We start from the raw sequence: 15,431 nt of genomic DNA on the forward strand, positions 1-15,431 counted from the left end.
ACTGTTCTTAGCATTGATGACTACAGCATAGAGAGTGTACTGGATGTGGCTCCTGTTTTATTGCCCAAACTAAAAATTATAATTGTATTTGTATACCAACACCAGACAGTGATATTAAAGCATTTGTCTGTAAAAAGTAAAATAAAATAGATTAGAGAAACATTTGATGTGTCTCTGAAAGATGCTCAAATCATATGCAGCAAATAAATGCTGACTGAAAATTTAAAGTGTAATGTTTAACTTAGAATCTTAGAATTTTATAGAGTAGTAGGGGATATTCGTTTTATGTATTATGCAGACTGTGTAGTCTGCTGTTGTATGGCACTGACATATGTATTTCATTTATATCTGATGGCATTAAAAAGTTTCAACAATTTTTCAGTCTCAAAAATATTTTGATAGAGAATTCTTCAAATATTAGGAAACAGAATGTATGTGCCTTCTCAATTGGCACATCATTTTCTGTTCACGTGAGTTTTTAGTTGATTTAACAATGTTGACAGGCAGGTCCTTGGAGGTTATGCTTCATAGCTTACTGTAGCAGCAGCTGGAAAGGCAGAGGCATGTAGAATTTAAACAGCAGGAGTACACAGGCGTGTTGGACAGTGTGTTGATCAGCCCCTTTGCAAGCTGTTCACCAGTGTGACTATTAATGGGAAACACCCCTACAGTTAGAAGTGGATATAGGTACAATGACATAGATTATTAATTCTAACATGTATCTGTGCCTCAGCTCCCCTCTGTTGTCTCCTACCTTGCACCATCTTGTCAGTTGTAGCAGACAATAAATCCCTATTCTTGGACAGTTTACAGCAGAAATGGCATACAAGGTGGTGGTCCGCCCACTTACTTTCCTTGTGCTGGATAATTCTTTATGGCAAATTTATTTGACTTGGATGCTTTTATGTCATTTGGGTTGATGGTTACAGATTCATTTAATGTAGTTTCTGATCTTGTTCCATATCAGGAATTGAATGCACTTTGAAAGGAATTTTCTGACATTTTTCATTTGGGTCAGGCAATAGTGCAGATTTTACAGTGCACATTACTCTTAAACCCTCAGTGCAATCTCATTTCTTCAGAGCCAGACAGATGTCACTTGCACTATGTGGCAAAGTAAAGGATGTCACTGAGTTAACATCATCTACCCAGTGGCTACACCAATAGTGATTATCAAGAAACTGACTGGTAGGCACCATCTATGGTCACTACATACCCCATTGCACATCCAGAAGAAGTGATGACAACACTGTTGGGGGGAGAGAGGACAGTATTTTTCAAAGCTGGATCTGTCAGAGGTGTATTTACAACTACTTGGAGTCAACATGCCCCAAGGTACAACTGACTGGTTTTTGGGGTCATGAGTGCTCTGGCCCTTTTTCAGTTCTTTTTGGAGCTACTTGCACAATGTGTTCTTTGTTGTATGAACTACCTTGACAACATTGTTGTCACAGGTTTTACCACTGAGGAACATCTATGGAACCTTAGGCTTCTGTTTCAGACCATGCAGGATGCAGGTCTCAAGTGCAGTCTGGATAAATTACAAGTCTTCTAGCCCTCTATTGAATATCTGGGACACACAATTCCTCATTAGGAGAACCATCCAGTAAACAGTCATGTTGTGTCTTTTGAGGCCCTCCCTTGACATTCCAAGGTAACAGAGGTACAGGCATTTGTAGTAAAGTTACTTATTACCACAAATTTATCCCACAGGGAGCTACTGTGGCATATCCTCTAAATCAGTTACTGAAAATTGATGTGTCATTTCTTTGGGTGTCAGCATGTGACTGAGCATTCACAAATATGAAGGACGGTCCTTTTTGGTTCTGTGGCTGGCCACCATTCAGCTGGGCAGACAGCTTGCTGTGGCTACGGATGCATCCAGATATGGCCTGAGGCCCCATAATGGCCCATCACAATTTCAGCAGTTCAGAACAGCCAGTTTCACTGAATGCAAAGATGCTCAATGTTGTGCAGACGAGTTCTTTTCAAATCAAGAGGGAGACACTTGCAATTATTTATGCAATCAGGAAGTTACAAGTGTTCCTATATGGTACCATGTTTCACCTGGTCACAGATCAGAAGCCTTTTGTGTCCCTCTTTAGCCCCATGGTGAATTTGCTGGACAAGATGGTACATAGACTTCAGCAGTGAGCACTATTCCTCAGTTGTTATTACTATGAGATCCACTTCCTCTTGATGGCTCAGGATTCCAATGCAGATGCTCTCTCGCATCTCCCTATGGTTGTTGACCCCAGTTCCAACAAGGAAAAAATCTTTTGTTTCTACCTCAATGAAAAAGCTCAGTGAACTGTGGATGATTTCTCTATTAGAAGGTCCTACATCACATGTGTTGTCAGCTCAGATCCTGTTCTCCACTAGGTGCGGCAGCATATTCAGAGGGGTAGCTGGAATGCCCTATGGCTCAGATGTTGAGTCCATCTGTAATTATCTTGTGCTGCTCCATATACTTGCTTTCACTGATGGTGTAATTTTATGACAACAGAAGAGGCAGTGGCGTGAGTGGTCATCCCGGTGTCTGTCAGGTGGGACATCCTTTGTCTCTTGCACCATGGTCAGTGGGAGAGGGAAGAAAGATGCTGGTTTGACAACGCATTTCCTGACTAGGACTCAATTGCTAGATTGAACATCTAACTGCTGCTTGTCCCAAGTGTGCAGTACACCATGCTGCACCCCAGCACTATTGCTTGCCGGAACCTTCACAACCGTGGGAGCACGTCTACGTAGATTTCAAAGGTCCCTTTTTGGACACATATTGGTTGATGGTCATAGATGCCTGCTCCCAGTTTCCATACATCATAATTGTCATTCCACAATAGCAGAATCAATGGTGCAGGTCCTCACCTGGATCTTCTCCACAGAAGGCCTCTCCCACACCCTTCTCATGGATGATGGCCCACAGTTCAGTTCAGACTTTTCGAGATTATTGTGCACAAATTAGTATCCACCATGTCAGAGCACCCCTCCTATTGACTTTCAAAATGCAAATGAAGAAGTACATCAGAGATGCCCCTACCAAAGAGGCACCACACTGTTTCTTAGGTCTTACAAATCCATGCCAACCATTGGGAAGAGCCCATATGAGCTACTGCACAGGTGCAAGCTGTGCATGTTGCTGAATTTCTTGCTGTCCACCCCACACCTGCCTAGGTGCCTCTGTCACCACACTACGCACTGTAGACCCCCATCTAGGCTTGCACCTTTGGTCACCACAATTGTTGGATTCGAGTGGTCGTCTGTGCCCAGTGGGATCAATGAGTCTTCACACTGCAGAAGGAGGTTGGACTGACAGCCTGCCATTGCAAGCAACTATGCGTGCGGGTTGAGGACTTACCTCCGCTGCACCCACACACACCTCCCGAGCCTTCCACTCTCCTGACGTCTGAGATTCCATCTTCTCTGTCTCAGTATCAGTGCTCTCCATGTATGGCCTTGCACCATTGTGCAGCCACCCATGATGGACTCACTGCTGCCAGTGGCCTGCTCTCTGGATGCAGTCAACAGGGAACCCTGCCCACACCGAGAGTTCCCATAGACTGTGCTCAGGAGAAAACAGGTGTCACTTTGCTGGGTAGCATGCGGCATCCCAAGCTGAGGAGGAGATATGCTAGGGTTACACAATTTCACAATTGCCCTCCAATGGGAGAGGATTGTGATAACCCTATGGTACCACTCATATCATATAACTACATTGGCCGCCACTACTGTAATGGGATGCGAGGTACCAGCATGAATTGCTCCAATTCAACTTGCCCACATCAGCACCCAGTGGCAAAGGTCCAGCCTGAAGGTGGGAACATGATCAAACATTGAAGAAAGCACTGTATCAGATTTAGTGTGGGCAGCCTACAGACAGTGCCACGTGGAGGGACTGACATGCAGTCTACCTGGTATAATCCCAGAGCAGAGTGGACATGGCTTCATTTTGTTATTTAGTTTTCACATTTTAACTTGGTTCTGCTCTCAGGTCTCTATTGTAGTGGATTCAGCCTGGCATTATACTCAAACTGTGTGTTGAACTTCTGAATGTTTCCTCATTAAAGTGATATACACTGTAGGCACATACTTATTTGTGTGTGTAGTTTCTACAACAATTTATCATCATCATCATCATTATTATTATTATTAAACATTTTATGCCTTTTATTGCTATTACTATTAAAATCATAGGCACCTGTGACATGTTATATTTGGTTGTGTGAAGGTTGATACAGTAGCAAATTAAGAGCTCTCCCTTGACAGCAAATACAAGATCAGTGCCTGCCCAGGTGGCAGACTTCTGCAAGCCAGGCACGTTTTTCAGTAGATGTTCCTAATAATTGTATTTTCTTTCATTTTTTGACCCCCCACAGAAGTCTGCTTACCGAAGTGTCATAATGCAACATTGGAATAGTGTGGGGAGTGGGAGGGGGGGGGGGGGGGGGGTGCAGTTACAATCTGGTATCACAGTGTATAAGCATTTTGAGTGAATACCATATTTTTTTTATTACAATTTGTTTCATGTGTGCAATCCCTATAACTACTATTGCTCACTTACCGGTACACACAGTGTGCAGCAGTAAGAACCCATTCCTCATTCAGAACTGTACCTCCACAGTTATGGCTTCCATTAACTCTTAGAGAAATCTGCAACAAGTGTCAATTACTAAATATTACCAAACAATTAATATCCACTTTCCATACATCTAGCACAAGTGTATTTTCTTCTTAGTGTATAAAAATGATAATACTCCTTGGCTGGACAATTTGAATCAAAATCTATTGTTTTTGTTGCCTACTGCAAAATGGTGATTTTTTTCCACATTCACATTCATACTTTTTTATTGTGTGATAAGGTATGAAAATGGTTTTTCTTTCTTGTTTTAGGAGTGATGCTCAAGTTTCTGTGTTAGGACACTACAATGCTACACTGTCAGCTAAATCAGAATAGTTCATGCTTCTTCAATATTTGTTAGTTAAGGAAATGAATCATAAATACATATAGTTAACACTGAAGAGTGTTGATTGGAATAACACACAAAATAAATGAAAGGCAACCACTCACCAACAGCAGACTGATATTTGGCACATAGAAACATGCATCAGAAGACACTACACACTTTAGCTTTCAAACTCTTGCTCTTTCTGTAGCAAAAGTGCCAACATTGACACACATACATACAATCACACACGAGCAGCCACAGCAAGACTGACTTTGATCTTGGTCTTGTGAAATGAACAGATACCCTGCTGGAAGATGCCATCATTGTCACAGAAGGCATCAGCTGTGAAGGCTTGCAAGTGATTCACCATAATGTTTACCTAGTGCTCAGTCTTCAATCACTACCACAGTTCCCTTTGGAGCCCAATTGAATGTAATCTGTGGCATAATACTGCTCCACTGACCTTTGTCCATAGTGTGTTGCATGTTTCAACCAACTGTTCATCTGGATGACAGCAAATCCGTAGACATCCATTGACTTGTTGTAACAAGAAACTTAATTCATCCAACCAAGCAACACATTGGCTCACAATTCAATATTGATGGTCTTGTGCCCACTTAAATTGCAAGTGGTGTTGTTGTTGGGTCAGCATGAGAACACACAGGAGTCATCTGCTGTAAAGCTCCATGAACAATGTACTCCAAAATGCCCACATCAGCACTGTACTCAGTCATTAGATTCCATCCACCCTGCTTTATAGAGCAGGAAAGCCCTCTACTCCATGTTTAATGATGAAGTATGGATGTCCAACACCTTGTCACCTACTTATTGTCTCACATCCTTCAACTACACATTGTCAGCTGACCAGTTTTACCATTTCTGAGATGCTCTCTTCCAGATGTTGCTCCATACAATCTGTCCTTTGTCAAAGTCACTTATGGCAGTGGATTTCTCCATATGTGGCCCAGTGCATTAGTAGAATTTTTCTCCATTTGTCAATGCTCTGCTTATATACCTTTGTTACTGCAGCACATCTTCACAACATCTGTGGTCATAGCATTTTATCTCATCAGTGTATGAACAGTGGACAATATTCACAAAAATTGACATATTGGCTTTCTGGAGAAAATCAGCAATCAACAATCAACTGTTGTATATAAAATTTTATTGTGCATCTAATTGCCGTATTTTTTTAAATGGAGACTAGTTTCAGTTCCACATGAACCATCTTCAGATCTGGCTACATCAGTCACAATAGTAACCTCTCCAGTTTATCAGTAAATCTACATGCTACAACACTGGGCAATATAAAATAAATGTTGTTCTGTGATGTACTCATGAATTGTACAGGATCCTCTTGTCACCAAGATACTCCTATAGGACCAAGATAGGTTACATTTTTAAAAATAAATGCAATGTAGATGGAAAAATATCAGTGGTCAATATACAGGGTGAGTCACCTAACGTTACTGCTGGATATATTTTGTAAACCACATCAAATACTGATGAACCGATTCCACAGACCGAACATGAGGAGAGGGGCTAGTGTAATTGTTTAATACAAACCATACAAAAATGCACGGAAGTATGTTTTTTAACACAAAGCTACGTTTTTTTAAATGGAACCACGTTAGTTTTGTTAGCACATCTGAACATATAAACAAATATGTAATCAGTGCCGTTTGTTGCATTGTAAAATGTTAATTACATCTGGAGATATTGTAACCTAAAGTTGACACTTGAAACCTCCGATATTCAGTTGCGTGCTGTAACAAACACGGGCCATGGTCAGTGAGCAGCATCTGCAGGGACATGTTTATGATGACAACCGTGTTTACGAGTGTGGCTGTAGTGCACTGTTGTGGTTTGGTCTAGCTGTTGCAGTGTCTGCATGTAACGCTTGCTACTATTGTTATTCTGCATTCGTCTCTGCACACAGACCAACTGTAGTACACCGTGTTACCAGACGTCTGTGATAGTGTAGTGTTGTAGGAACTGTGACCATGGTGTATTCGAACTCTGAAAAGGCGGAGATGATACTCATCTATGGCGAGTGTCGATGAAATGCAGCTGAAGCCTGCAGGGTGTATGCAGAACGGTACCCGGACAGAGAGCATCCAACATGCCGCACATTGCAAAATATCTACCACCAACTGTATGCAACAGGTTTGGTCGTAGCACGTAAATGGGTCCGTAACAGGCCCATCACAGGAGAAGCGGGTGCAGTTGGTGTGTTAGCTGCTGTTGCCATGAACCCACACGAGTACACGGGACATTGCGAGAGCCGGTGGACTGAGTCAAAGTAGTGTCATGCGCATACTGCATCGTCACTGCTTTCACCCATTTCATGTATCGCTACATCAGCAATTACATGGTGATGACTTTAATCATTGAGTGCAATTCTGTCATTGGGCATTAACAGAGAATGCGTTGCAGTTCTACCTGTTTACCGATGAAGCAGGTTTCACAAACCACGGGGCAGTGAATCTATGGAACATGCATTACTGGTCCATGGACAATCCTTGCTGGCTCAGACAGGTGGAGCGACAGCGACCGTGGACTGTAAATGTATGGTGCGGAATCATTGGCGACCACCTCATTGGTCCTCACTTCATTGCAGGGGCCCAAACAGCTGCAACATACATCGTGTTTCTACAGAATGATCTGCCAACGTTGCTCGAAAATGTCCCATTGGAAACGCGTCGACATATGTGGTATCAGCATGATAGTGCACCTGCACATTCCACAATTAACACTAGGCTGACCCTTGACAGGATGTTCGACAGGCGTTTCATAGGACTTGGAGGATGCATAAATTGGCCAGCCCATTCTCCTGATCTTACACCTCTGGACTTCTTTCTGTGGGGTACGTTAAAGGAGAATGTGTACCGTGATGTGCCTACAACGCCAGAGGATATGAAACAATGTATTGTGGCAGCCTGCGGCGACATTACACCAGATGTACTGCGGTGTGTACGACATTCATTACGCCAGAGATTGCAATTGTATGCAGCAAATGATGGCCACCACATTGAACATCTATTGGCCTGACATGTTGGGACACACTCTATTCCACTATGTAATTGAAAACGGAAACCACGTGTGTACGTGTACCTCACCCCTCATGGTAATGTACATGTGCGTCAGTGAAAAAGACCAATAAAAAGGTGTTAGCATGTGGACATAATGTGCTGTTCCAGTCTCTTCTGTACCTAAGGTCCATCACCATTCCCTTTGGATCCCTACGTAATTCGGTGCTCTCCTATACACACGATCGAACAGCAGAGGAGTTGTACTCAAGCATCAACTTTAGGTTACAATATCTCCGGATGTAATTAACATTTTACAATGCAACAAACGGCACTGATTACGTATTTGTTTATATGTCCAGATGTGCTAACAAAACTAACATGGTTCCATTTAAAAAAATGTAGGTTTGTGTAAAAAGCATACTTCCATGCATTTTTTTATGGTTTGTATTAACCAATTACTCTAGCCCCTCTCCTCACGTTCAGTCTGTGGAATCGATTCGTCAGTATTTGATGTGGTTTATGAAATATATCCAGCAGTAATGTTAGGTGACTCACCCTGTATATGAAAAGTAGTCAGTAGAGAAAGTGTTTAGCATTAGCATGTCACAGTGAATGCTGGTAATTCTGAAGATGCTTTTAGTCAGATTCTGGGTCGAGGTACACTGAAATGTTATTGGAGTATTGGAGAACAGCATGTCAATGAAAGGGAAAGTGTCGAATTATGCAAAATAAGGTGACTGTCTCTATGAATAATAATATGGCAGCTAACAACAGTGTAAGAGTGTGATTCAGCATTGTTTGTGAGAAAATTAAGTTTCCCTATATGTAAAAGACTTAAAACTAAAATTGCTGGCAGTTCAACTGAGTAAAATAAGATTTATGTTCGATGTAAACAGCAAAATTTTATTCCAGGAAAAAAAATTATGCTGTAACATTAAATAGTGACTACCTTCTACTGTTGTGTATTCAGTGTTAAATAAACTGGGGTGGAAAAACAATGAGTATTTGAAGTAATATGAGACAAATAATTTCAGCTCATAATTGCACTTAGGAATTTTCCTTCATGTGAGATGGCGTGTACCGGACTCATGCTGATTTGAAATTCTAGATTCACATATTTTACTGATGAAAGAAATATCTGATATTTAGTAACTAGGAGGCACTGAGCAAACTCAGTGGTGTCAGATGAAAATTTGTGCCAGACCAGGAGTCAAACCCAGATTTCTCACTTTACAAAAGTGGTCACCTTAACCGCCTTGGCTGTCCAAGCACATCCTCCATCTGACCCAAATCTTCATATGCATCACACATATACTTTACCCCTTTATACTTTACTGTTCCCATTGGTTCACAAAATCTTTCATTGATTGTATTGATAACCATTTGTATTTTGATATATTGTGAAGTTTTGAACATTTGCAAGTATCACTATAAAAAAGTACTGTTATTATCAATTGTGGATTTAAAACTACTTGTGCTCTTTTAAAATTTTCTAGAATAGGAGGCCCGTCCTTGTTCGAAACAATCTTTCTCTAATTTAGTTGTGTAATTAGGTAAGAAATAGGTTATTTTTGAGAGTTTTTGGATGCTTGCAAAACTATATTTTTGAAATTTTTTGTAAGTTATTAGAATTGTTAATAACTTATTTCATAGCGAATCAGCATTTGCAACTTATAGTTTCTGCCAAAGAATAGATCATCCCAAATTTTGGTGTATATCAAAGCAAATAAACATACATTTATGAGAATTTTGGAAACTACCAGTGTCTTGTGCATAAACTAATTCATAGTATTGAATTGGCATTTGTGATTTAGTTACAGTAGTGGGTGTTTTAACAAACATATTGTGCTACATTTAGCTTTCTCCTTCAGTAGGAGCATATATTATCTATATTAATCACAAATTAATTCTGTTTTAGGATCAACCTCAGAAAGTTTTAGGAAGCTAATATTTTTTAAACAATTTTTTTGCTGCCTTAATAGAAATCTCATTTTGCATTTGCTTTAGTTCTAATAGGGAATTAGTAATTTTTTTAGCTCAACAGATTAAAAGATAGTCAGAACGCTAAGTAAAAGTTATTTGTTCACTACCTTGTAAAACATTGCACCAGCCACAGTGCAGCCCCACTATGAATGCTGTTGTCAAACACATGATTAGTTAGTTGACATTTATAAGTATCTGGATATTGCCCTGAATACTGTCCAGTGATCGGCACCTGCTGCAAATTGGTGTGTTGGAAGAGTTCATGAGAGTCATGTATAGGTGATACTGATTATATCTTGAGTACTATCCTCTCATGTGCATCCTGTCTCCTCTGCAGGAAGTGTGGGCACTGTCCTTATTCATCCTTTTGACTGGCAGTAGTATGTCATTAGTAGATCTTGACTTTCTGTACAGGGTATTTGGAGATGAAAGAGGGTGCAGGGAGCTATACTAACCCCATAACCAAAAAGTTTTGCCGGCCGCGGTGGTCTAGCAGCTCTGGTGCTGCAGTCCGGAAACGCGGGACTGCTACGGTCGCAGGTTCGAATCCTGCCTCGGGCATGGGTGTGTGTGATGTCCTTAGGTTAGTTAGGTTTAACTAGTTCTACGTTCTAGGGGACTTATGACCTAAGATGTTGAGTCCCATAGTGCTCAGAGCCATTTTTGAACCAAAAAGTTTGAGGTGCTGTCTTTCACTGAAACTGAAACTGAGCCAGTGGGATTCACTTCGCTTATTTTGGACGAACCTGTTCTGTCTGGTGTCAAGAGGAGGCAAGTGTAAAAGGTTAGGGATCTATTAATTGTTGGCAGTTCAAATGTATGTCGAATGATGGTACCCCTTAGGGAAAGACAGCAAGGGACAGGAAAAGAAACCAGGTGCACTCGTATGTATACTTTGGGGCCTCATTCATCTTGTTGAAGAGGCTATTCTGGCAGTCATTCAGGAAACAGGATGCAACCAACTGCAGATTGTGGTGGACATTGGAACAAATGATGCCTATCATCTGGGCTCCAAGACTATTCTTGGGTCATTCCAATGACCGGCAGAGAAGGTTGAGAAGACCAGCCTTTTGCATGGTGTTTCAATGAAGCTCACAATTTGCAGCATTATCCCCAGAACTGGTCGTGGCCCTTTGGTTTTGAATAGAGTGGAAGGACTGTACCAGAGACTTTGAAAGTTCTGTGACAAGCTAGGCTGTGACTTCCTGGACATGCACCATAGGGTTGAGAACTGTAGGGTCCCCCTAAATGAGTCAGCTGCGCAATATGCATCAGAGGCAGCTACTCCCATAGCTGACTGCATTTGGTCTGTTCACAAGTGTTTTTTTAAATTAGGTGACTCTTCATCCAATCCAGATAATGATAGCTGTAGGAAATGCTGAAGTATCAGTGTTAGATCAAAAGTAATACATCTTAACTGCTGAAGCATTCGCAACAAAGCGTCAGAGTTTGAAGCCCTCCTGTAAAGCAGCAAAGGTCACATATTACTAAGTGCAGAAAGGTGGTTGGGACCCAAAATTGATAGTGGTGAGATTTTCAAGGAAAATTTAAGTACTTATCAAAAGGATAGGGTAATGAAAAACAGAAGTGGTGTACTTTTTGCATTAAACAAGAAACTCAAATCCACCAAGACATAAATGCTGAAAAACCTCTATTGGCAGATAATTGAAGACAGAGATCAATTATCCTACTAAAGGCTACTTACAAACTATCAGAAACCAATATTAAGAGAAGAGTATAAAGAGATTCTTTAGCCTCCTAGTTGTTACTCCTATAGAAACAGTGAAGACAATATTAGACTAATTACAGCACACAAAGAGTCATTTAAGAAGACGTTTTTCCTTTCGTGAAATCTTCTCGGGTGATCAGCCGAGTAAAGGCGTCGTCTTCTCGCAACGTTTCGAAGGGTTTCGTACCCATCATCTTCAAGCGAAGTGTCGAGATGCTGTGTTGCGCGGTCCTATAAAGGCTCCTGGACCAGTGACTGATCCCGGGCGCCGACCAATCAGGTACCTGCGGAATCGGCCACCGCGCCAGTGGTGGGGGGTTCGCGGCGCGGACCGGGCGTCGAGTCCCTGCCGGTTCCTACTACGTCTTTGACCGCTACCGTCTTCGTGCCGGAGCGTTCTCTTCTAATTTTAGTTATTGCGGGATTCCAAGCTGTACTAAGTTGGAAACCAGTGTCTCGATTGATCAGGTTGCTGTTCAACCGAATTTCTACAGCCTCTTTGAAAACCGAATCCCAAAATCCTTTAGCGTCACACAGCTTCTTCGTACCCTCAAAGAGGAAGGTGTGTCCTTCGTTAAGGCTATGTTCCGCAACCGCCGATTTTTCTGTCTGACCAAGGCGTACATGTCTAATGTGTTCCGAGCGCCTCTGCGTGATGCAGCGCTGCGTTTGTCCGATGTATTTCGTACCACATTCACATTCAATACTGTATATGCCCGGAGTCTGCAGTCCTAGGTGGTCTTTGACTGAGCCAAGTATGTCTTTAATTTTACTTGGGGCATGAAAAATTGTCTTGATGTTGTGTTTCTCCAGAATGCGGGCAGTCTTGGCTGTTGGCGGTCCCGCGTATGGTAGAAATGCCAGGCATCTGGTCTCATCTTCTTCTTCTGGTGTGTCTACCTTCCTGCTCTTGTGTAGGGCGCGCGAGATTTGCGTCTCATTATAACCGTTGCTGCGGAAGGTCTTCCTTAGGTGTTGTAACTCTGCAGGTAGGCTGTCATCATCACAGATAGACTTGGCCCTGTGCACAAGTGTGTTAAGCACTGAGTTGCGTTGTGCCGGATGGTGGCAACTCTGTGCATGAAGGTATAAATCCGTATGTGTCTTCTTCCTATACACAGTGTGACCCAAGGTGCCATCAGGGTGCTTCTTGATTAGAATGTCAAGGAAGGGCAAGCTTCCGTTTTCTTCCACCTCCATAGTGAATTGTATGTTGTTGTGTATGCTGTTCAGATGTCGCAGGAAGTCTTGCAGGTTCTCTCTGCCATGTGGCCACACGACAAAAGTGTCATCCACATATCTGTGGAAGGCTTTAGGTTTCAGTGGGGCGGTGTCCAGGGCTATGTCTTCAAAGTGCTCCATGTAAAGATTAGCGATGCCTGGAGCTAAGGGGGACCCCATGGCTACACCATCCACTTGTTCATAAAATTTGCCTCCACATTTGAAGTGGGTGTTTGTTAACACATGCCGGAACAGCTTTATAGTGTCCTCACTAAAGCATGTTTAGAGCAGTGCTAGGGAGTCTTCCAGCGGTACTCGTGTGAAGAGTGAGGTGACGTCAAAGCTGACAAGAAGATCTTCTTTATCCAGGCGAAAGCCTTGTAGTACCTTCACAAACTCCGCCGAGTTCTTGACATGGTGCTCACAGTGACCCACGATCGGTTTGAGCAGTTGTGCTAGGTACTTGGCTAAACCATATGTCGGTGAGTTGATGGTGCTCACTATGGGTCGCAATGGAACTCCGTCTTTGTGGATCTTAGGGAGCCCATATAGCCGTGGTGGTGCCGGTGCTCTGGGGTACAGCTTCCTGATGACGTCCTTTTCCAGTCCAGAGTCATTGAGCAAGGCGATGGTCTTGCGAGTCACGGAGGCTGTCGTGTCCTTGTCCAGTTGCTTGTAGGCAGTATCTTGTAGCAGTGAGTTTATCTTCTGCCAATAATCTTCTTTCCTCAGTATCACCGTGGCATTGCCTTTGTCAGCAGCTAGAACGACAGTGTCCTCATCCTCACGTAGGGCCTTAAGAGCCTTCCTTTCGGTAGACGTTATGTTGTTCTTGGGCATTTTTGCCTTCTCCAGGACCCTGCACGTTTCTCTCCTAACTTCCTCAGCTGCCTCCGTAGGGAGGCCGCGCACGGCTTGCTCGATGCTGCTGATAATGTCTCGCTTAGGTAGTGTCCAGGGTACTGGAGCAAAGTTAAGTCCTCTCGACAGCACTGATATTGTGGTCTCGTCCAGTTCTTTGCCTGACAGATTGATGACAGTCTTGGCATTGGTTGTGTGGTCGGCATGTTGCCGGGCTCCAGACAGTCTGGTGAACTTGCCACATTGTTTTTCCGTGGCTTTTTTCTTGTGGATCTCACTGCTTGCATATGTGTTTCCGTCGATCCACTCCCATGTGTGTGGTGGGAGATAGGAGGCCAATCGAAGGTGTTGAGTAAGCAGCATCCTTGCGTTCTTATCTAACTCCTGCCTGGTGACCCGTATGTGTTCGCGCACCAGGGCCGCACCGGCTCGTTGTAGTATGCGTCTGGATCTTGTCGTGCTAACAGGGTGCCGCAAGTTGGCAAATTTCGGCAACACTTCTTGTCTCGGCACCGTTGTAAGAAGGCCAGTCTGCTAAGCAGCTTGCCCGCCTTGAGTCGTAGTTTCTGTAGCATCTGGTAGCTGCGGTGGATATCCTCCCCGTAGAGGTATGTTAAATGTGATTTGAGACTTTCTCGGCGTATTCCATTCGTGAAATCTTCTCGGGTGATCAGCCGAGTAAAGGCGTCGTCTTCTTGCAACGTTTCGAAGGGTTTCGTACCCATCATCTTCAAGCGAAGTGTCGAGATGCTGTGTTGCGCGGTCCTATAAAGGCTCCTGGACCAGTGACTGATCCCGGGCGCCGACCAATCAGGTACCTGCGGAATCGGCCGCCGCGCCAGTGGTGGGGGGTTCGCGGCGCGGACCGGGCGTCGAGTCCCTGCCGGTTCCTACTACGTCTTTGACTGCTACCGTCTTCGTGCCGGAGCGTTCTCTTCTAATTTTAGTTATTGCGGGATTCCAAGCTGTACTAAGTTGGAAACCAGTGTCTCGATTGATCAGGTTGCTGTTCAACCGAATTTCTACAGCCTCTTTGAAAACCGAATCCCAAAATCCTTTAGCGTCACACAGCTTCTTCGTACCCTCAAAGAGGAAGGTGTGTCCTTCGTTAAGGCTATGTTCCGCAACCGCCGATTTTTCTGTCTGACCAAGGCGTACATGTCTAATGTGTTCCGAGCGCCTCTGCGTGATGCAGCGCTGCATTTGTCCGATGTATTTCGTACCACATTCACATTCAATACTGTATATGCCCGGAGTCTGCAGTCCTAGGTGGTCTTTGACTGAGCCAAGTATGTCTTTAATTTTACTTGGGGCATGAAAAATTGTCTTGATGTTGTGTTTCTCCAGAATGCGGGCAATCTTGGCTGTTGGCGGTCCCGCGTATGGTAGAAATCCCAGGCATCTGGTCTCATCTTCTTCTTCCGGTGTGTCTACCTTCCTGCTCTTGTGTAGGGCGCGCGAGATTTGCGTCTCATTATAACCGTTGCTGCGGAAGGTCTTCCTTAGGTGTTGTAACTCTGCAGGTAAGCTGTCATCATCACAGATAGACTTGGCCCTGTGCACAAGTGTGTTAAGCACTGAGTTGCGTTGTGCCGGGTGGTGGCAACTCTGTGCATGAAGGTATAAATCCGTATGTGTCTTCTTCCTATACACAGTGTGACC

The 15,431-nt window shown here is 43.3% G+C and overlaps 1 protein-coding gene across 1 annotated transcript in view; it reads right to left on the reverse strand.

Moving 5' to 3' along the window:
* LOC126187950 (chymotrypsin-1-like) overlaps positions 1–15,431 on the reverse strand; it is a 200,982-nt gene that overhangs the window by 122,359 nt on the left and 63,192 nt on the right. The window contains exon 3 of the mRNA XM_049929326.1: positions 4,559–4,647. Within this exon, the coding sequence (XP_049785283.1) occupies positions 4,559–4,647 (89 nt within the window). The remainder of the gene's footprint in view (positions 1–4,558; positions 4,648–15,431) is intronic.

This window comes from Schistocerca cancellata, chromosome 5 (assembly GCF_023864275.1).
Source record: "Schistocerca cancellata isolate TAMUIC-IGC-003103 chromosome 5, iqSchCanc2.1, whole genome shotgun sequence".
Lineage (NCBI taxonomy): Eukaryota > Metazoa > Arthropoda > Insecta > Orthoptera > Acrididae > Schistocerca > Schistocerca cancellata.